The sequence below is a fragment of the Garra rufa genome, chromosome 25, assembly GCF_049309525.1.
Source record: "Garra rufa chromosome 25, GarRuf1.0, whole genome shotgun sequence".
Classification (NCBI taxonomy): domain Eukaryota; kingdom Metazoa; phylum Chordata; class Actinopteri; order Cypriniformes; family Cyprinidae; genus Garra; species Garra rufa.
In genome coordinates, this window is record NC_133385.1 from 13,586,975 (window position 1) to 13,594,179 (window position 7,205).

The window sequence follows — 7,205 nt, forward strand, 5'->3', positions numbered from 1 at the left end:
ATGTGCTTTGGTCATATTTTATACATTTTAGTATTTTAGTACTTTATTTCACTTAAATTATTTTATTTTCTTTATAGTCATATTTTATATTTCTATTTGGCTTGTATTTATTTTTATTTCAGTTTTGGTAAGTTTAGTACTTTAACTTATTGCCGTTTCATAAAAAGCGAACATTTTTATTTTATTCCATTTCTAATATTTTAAGTTAAGGTTTTCATTTAAAAAATATATTTTTACTTTTTCAATTACCAAAAAATAGTTCCCGCTTTATTAATTATGTGCTTTGCTCATATTTGATTAGTTTTAGTATTTTAGTACTTCATTTTACTTGAGGTAAATTATTTTAGTTTTCTAGCTTTTTTTAAATATTTCTATTAAGTTTTCCTTTATTTTTATTTCGATTTTAGTCATTTTAATACTTTAACTTATTGCAGTTAAATAAAAATAGCAACATTTTTATTTTATTCCATTTCTACATATTTTATGTTTAAGGTGTTTATTTTAACTTTTTAAGTTTTACTTTTACATAATTCCTTTTTAAGATTTGTTTTAATTCATTTTAGTTCCCATTTTAGTAATTGTTACGTGCTTTCGTCTTATTTTCTGTTTTAGTTTTAGTATTTTAGTACTTTAACTTATTTTAGTTAAATTATTTTATTTTCTAGTCATTTTAATATTTCTACTTAGCTTTTATTTATTTTTATTTCAGTTTTAGTCATTTAATACTTTAACTTATTGCAGTAAAATAAAAAAGGCAACATGTCTAATTTATTCCATTTCTAATATTTTAAGTTTAAGGTTTTCATTTAATATTTTATTTTATTTTTACTTTTTCAATTACCAAAAAATATTTTAAGTTTTACTTTTACAGAATTCACTTTGAGTTTTTTTTTTATTTTTGTTCCCATTTTAATCATTTTATTCGCTTTGGTCATATTTTATACATTTTAGTATTTTAGTACGTCAATTTATTTCAGTTAAATTATTTTATTTTCTAGTCATTTTCTATATTTCTATTTGGCTTTTATTTATTTTTATTTCACTCTTCGTAAGTTTAGTACTTTAACTTATTGCAGTTTAATAAAAAAGGCAATGTTACTATTTTATTCGATTTTTTACATATTTTAAGTTTAAGGTTTTCATCTAATATTTTATTTTATTTTAACTTTTTCAATTACCAAAAAAAAATTAATTTTACTTTTGCATAATTCACTTTGAGCTTTTTTTATTTTAGTTCCCATTTTAGTAATTGTAAATGTTTCAATTAGTTTATTTTCTAGTCATTTTTTATATTTCTAATTAGCTTTTATTCATTTTTATTTCAGTTTTGGTCATTTTAGTACTTTAACTTATTGCAGTTAAAAAAAAGGCAACTTTTCTATTTTATCCCATTTCTACATTTTGAAGTTTTAAGGGATTTTCATCAACTTTTTTCATTACCAAAAAATATTGTAATAGTTTTTTAGTTTTAGATAATTCACTTTAAGTCTAACAATTATGGATTTAAAGGGATAGTTCATCCAAAAATTACAATTCTGTCATTATTTGTTTCAAACCCGTAAGACCTTCGTTTATCTTCCGAACACAAATTAAAATATTTTCGATGAAATCTGAGAGCTTTTGAAAACAAAAATAACAACTTTATTCACATACGCTGTGGTACTCTAGTAAACATGCAATAAAGACTGAAACGGAAGAGAATAAATTGTTGAATACAGATGTTGTTTTTGTTTTCTTTGCACACAAAGTATTCTCATGGCTTCATAAAATTACGGTTGAACCACTGATTTCCTTACTAGCTTTCTGGGCCTTAAACATGGTAGTTGTGTTACTGTTTATGCAGAGGTCAACTCACGGATTTACTAAAAAATGGAACAGCAGGAGTAATTAATAACAGAGCTTTCTTTTTCGGGTAACCTATCCCTTCAAAGAAATTTCCATGTGATTTCATTTTTAATTCACACGGTAACATCTTTTTATTCGGTGTGCCAGATTTGTCATGTTCAAGATGTTGCTTTGACCCTCGCTAAAAGACAACCTCAAAATGTCATAAAAAAAATTGATGAAGCATTGCTTCACCTAGTTTTTCAGGTCGGTCAGGGTCAAACCATCTTCAAAGATGTTCGCATAAGGATTTGTTTAACATCGCAGGTGGGAAATTTAATACGCAATATGCTACATTCCCTACGCCAAAGTCAGGCATTGGCAGACGTTTAGCGAGTATATAACACTCCATAGCGCTCTGACTCAGAAAAGGCGTCTTCAGATCCATCAGCCAAACCAATTTTGGGGTTTATTCATTTCTTCTGTTCCCATCTTAGCATTGGAAATGCATCACATATAATGTAGATCCCCCAAATGTTTCCCAAAGGAAATAACTGTTTTTAAAGTGGTTTGCTTTGTTGCTGTGATAGTTTATCTCATTTTTTTTTAAAGACAGTCAAGAACTGTACTGTACGATATCAATATCGGCGTTTTGTTTTTTTAAGCCGAGCAAAATTGCTAACAGATGCAAATTGTGGGTTTCCCAGACAGCAGCTGAAAACAAAGGAGCAGCGCACCTTTGAGAGTTATCGCAGACTAGTCTAGACATAACATTAGGGCTAAAGGGCTTTTGGGATGTGTGAAGATATACACCAGTTCTCTCACACAGTCAAAATAACACAGAGACATCAAAGCTGTTCCCTCCGTTCAACAAATGAATGTTTATCTATTCCTACAGATCATGTGTTTGCTTTGCAATGCAATAACATAAATTACTACAAACGCTTTTATTCAATGTTTAAACATCTTGAAAGATGTTTGCATAATCTGTTTAAAGTCTGTTTTTTTTTTTTTTTTTTTTTTTTGTCACATATTTGCTACTTGTTTCTTTATTGTTTCTTTATTTTCCCACAGCTACATGTATTTCACTACTGTCCAGGATCGCTCGGCTAAAATCGAAGGTGCGTCTTTGGATGGGACGGAGCGTGAATCCCTATTCACGACCGGTTTGATCCGCCCCGTGGCACTGGCTTTGGACAACAAGTTGGGCAAACTGTTCTGGGTGGACGCAGACCTGAAACGGATTGAGAGCAGTGACCTGTCTGGTAAATACTGCTATATTTTTGCTTGCATATCTAATAGTATACCTATCTACCTGTCTACCTGTCTACTAGTGATGCGCGGGTCGTCTCATAACCCGCGGGCCCCGCGGGTAACCCGCGGGTCGGGTTGGGGCGGGTAAAGAAACTGTCACTTTATTTGCGGGGCGGGTTGGGGCGGGTCATTAAATACAAAATAAAATAAAAAAATCAATGTATGTTGCGTGCAATTCCCTATAGCCTATATTACATATTTGGGAATATCTATTTTCATATTTTATTAAGTTCTTTAATAAGGTTATCAACACGTCACGTCACGAAAGCGCCAAGCAGCTCCCGCTGCCAGCCACAAGCGCATCAAGCGAACGCTCATTCGGCTCTGCAGGCCTGGTGCTATGCGTATTTAAATCTCCTCTGATGCGCATTTTCCTGCATTAGCCAAAATCATGACAGTCAACCACATCCAGTCATATGTGAATGAATGTAAATATTCGCTAAAAACACACAATAAAGACAGCAATGATGTAGTCAGGACTGTGGCGCCGGCTTGCTTTGAAGTGTATTTGGTGATTGCGCCCGCTGCGTCTCCTGCACCCTAGTCATTTTAAACAGTACATAATAACGAAAACAATATCTTACAAATAAAAAGAAGCAGATTTTCATGATCAGAACTTCCTTAAACCAGTGAACCTTTAAACCTTTCAGTCCAAGGATCCAGTAAACGAATGCGTTCAAACAGAAAGTTCAAAACGATATTCATAAATGAAGCATATATACCCACATTTCTTCCGGCACCACTAACGTTACACCACTGATTATCTTGTTATTAATATGATTTGATTTATGGTTCATATTCATAATCGTACAGTATTGTTGCCAGTTTAAAGGGCGAAAAGCACTTTCGGTTTTCATTTGCATTACAATGCATAGTATGTCTATTTAATTGTCGCGGGTGCGGGGCGGGGCGGGTTGTAAAAATAGACACAGTACTGCGGGGCGGGCTGGGGCGGGCCAAATAATTTCATAATTGCGGGACCCGCGGGTTGAAAAAAACCCCGACCCGCGCATCACTACTGTCTACCTGTCTATCCGTCTATCCATCCATCCATCTGTAGTGTTTCTGTATGTCTTGTGGTCTTTAACATACATGCTCGTAGAGACGCTAGCAGACAGGAATGTTGGAACACTCACAAGCTGTTTATTATTGCTTCCATCACCTCTGGTTGCATACTATCACACTGGTATACATGGGAGGAGCATCACATCCTGTGTCGTCACAGGTCAAGCCAAATCCATCCATCCATCCATACATCCATACATCCATACATACATAACTAATAGTGTACAAATAAGTGTTGTTATTGTAACTTAAAACTTTAAAATAATTTTCAATAAAATTAAAATTAATTAATTCTATTTTTAAATATTCCAAAATGTAAAAAAAAAAAAAGTGACTAAAACTAAAATTGTCATTAATTGAAGTAAAGCAATAAAATAAATAAAATTAAAATAAAATAATAGAATAAGTTTAATAAAGTGCTGACATTACTAACTAACATTACTAATTTTGATATTTAAAAAAATTATATTTTGAAATATATATATAAAAAAAAAAAAATTAAATCGCCAAAGCACAACACAATTAATAGAAATTGCTGAAGTCCACAGAAAACTAATATTGTAAAAATTAGTGTTGTCACTAAAACTAAAACATTTAAAAAAAATTATTTTCATTAATTAAAATACAGCCGGAAAATAAAATGAAATAGAACTGAAATAAAATGTAAAAAAAAAAAAAAAGTCATTATTTTGAAGTAAAGCTATAATATAATAAAATATACAAAATAAAACAGACCATTTTACAACATATATCACAATTAGAAATGTTGCTTTGGCAGCTAACCAAAGTCAGTTTATGTTGAAGTACTAATATAATTACTAATTTAAAATAATAAAAATTACAGTTAAATATTATTATTATTATTATTATTATTATTATTTATTTATTTATTTATTTATTTATTTATTTATTTTTATTGTAGAAATATCTGCAATACACATGGTTGTTAAAAATCAAAATTCCTCCATTCAGTTAAATATTTTTAAATGGAAAAAAAGGACAACACAATTAGTAAAAATGTGCCTTTTCATTAATTTAAGTAAAACTGGATAAAATCAAATTAAATCAAATCTAATAAAATATTGGACCAAAATTAAACGTAAAAATATAAACTTGTGTTTGCTGCCAAAGTGAAATTTGTAATACTGATTTAAGTTGAAGCACTAACATTACTAAAAGTAAAATAAAATAAAAAATTAAAATATAGCTAAATATTTGAAAATTAAAAAACAAAAACCTAACAAAAGGGCAAAAGCACAACAATTACTAAAACTTAAACATTTATATTTATATTTATATTTATATATATATATATATATATATATATATATATATATATATATATATATATATATATATATATATATAAATTTAAGTACTTTTAATTTTGTCTAAGTAAAATACAAATTAAAATCACTGGATTAAAATATAAAGTATGAAAAATAAATATCCATTTCGAGCTTTACTGTTAAAGTGTCAGATGGCAACAACTGTAGTCAGAATAGGTAAAATGAGCATGCAGAACTGTAAAATATCTAATATTATCCATCATATATCGATAAATTTATTTAAAAATGGCTAAAATCCGCTTAAACTAATATTGTACAAATTAGTGTTACTGTTATTGTAAGTAAAACTAAAACTTTCAGGAAACATTTTAATTAATGAAAGAAATAGCTGGAATAAAATAAAATAAAATAAAATTTAAAAAAATGCCAAACTTAAAATCTTAAATGAAAATTAAAAAAATGTTGCTTTGACGGCTAACCAAAATAATTTAAGTTTTAAGTACTAAAATTTCTAAAAACTAAAATTGTACATTTAACATTTAAGGTAAATATTTTGAAATAAAAAATGGCAAAAGCACAAATTATACAATTACTGAAACATAAGCAAAAACAGATATAAAATGTTAATACATTTTGAAGTGGCATATAAGTAATACTAAAATAAGAATGTAGTGTGCATAATCTAATTAACAGTATAACAATTTGGGTTAACATGAAAGTAGTGTAAAATAGAATTGTGCAATTGTAATAACGAACATTGTGGTGTTTGTAATGTTGTACCAAAACATCATGATTGAAGACTTGAAAAGCTAAATGTTCCCGTACAACTCAATGTTAGTCTTTCATTTTGAAAATCAATTTGGATGTCAAAACTTTGCCAGAAAGATTAGGTCTTTTCCCTCGTCACGTAACCATGTCACTGAATCTCGTGCTCAGAATGTTTTTGTTTCCTGTCTCATATTGTATGGCCTGTGGTAGAGCTGCACAATTAATCGTTAAAAGATCGCGATCTCGATTCGACCCCCCTCACGATCTTAATCCAGCATTTATACGATTCAGCCAATTATATTTTATTTATATTTTACAAAACTTTTGCTAGCCTAATTACTGCATTTCCACTAATTTCCACTGGGGACACGCTTTTCAAAATCCCGTTGGTGTGCACCCACTTTCAAATGGTTTTGTTAAAGTAATCTCTTGTATTGTAGAATGCACGCTCAGCGCCGTCGAGAGTTCCGCGCGGTCGTTAAAACGAAACCAAAAGTAAAACACGCACGCGCATTCAAAAGCTATTTTAATACCCTGCGTTTAGAGAGCGACTCCCCAATGCGCTCAAATTAAGCTACATAAAATATCTAGGCTGTTATTAGTTTGTGGGCTATAATAAGTTGTGCAGTTGTGTAGATAGCTCTGTATCGTACTTGGAAAATTCGGTCTCTATTAGCACTTTGAATATTGAAAGAGTACTTTGATCGTGCCAGATTTATGGACCAGCAGAGCAATGGAACCATATATGAGTATGACGATCCATTAACCCCTCAACTGTTACTCCCATTTTTGAACAGAGACGTGAAAATGAAGAATTGAATCTTAAATCTTTATAATTCATGGACAAGAACATTTAGTAATATGATTTTGATGTACATTTTCCTTGTTAATTCAATGTCTGATTTTAAAATGGCATTCCAAAGGATGAATTTTGAAATCAAGTTT

At 30.0% G+C, this 7,205-nt stretch overlaps 1 protein-coding gene across 1 annotated transcript in view; it reads left to right on the forward strand.

Annotated features, from left to right (window-relative positions):
- Positions 1-7,205, forward strand: part of lrp5 (low density lipoprotein receptor-related protein 5) — a 98,154-nt gene that overhangs the window by 81,508 nt on the left and 9,441 nt on the right. The window contains exon 16 of the mRNA XM_073831581.1: positions 2,899-3,089. Within this exon, the coding sequence (XP_073687682.1) occupies positions 2,899-3,089 (191 nt within the window). The remainder of the gene's footprint in view (positions 1-2,898; positions 3,090-7,205) is intronic.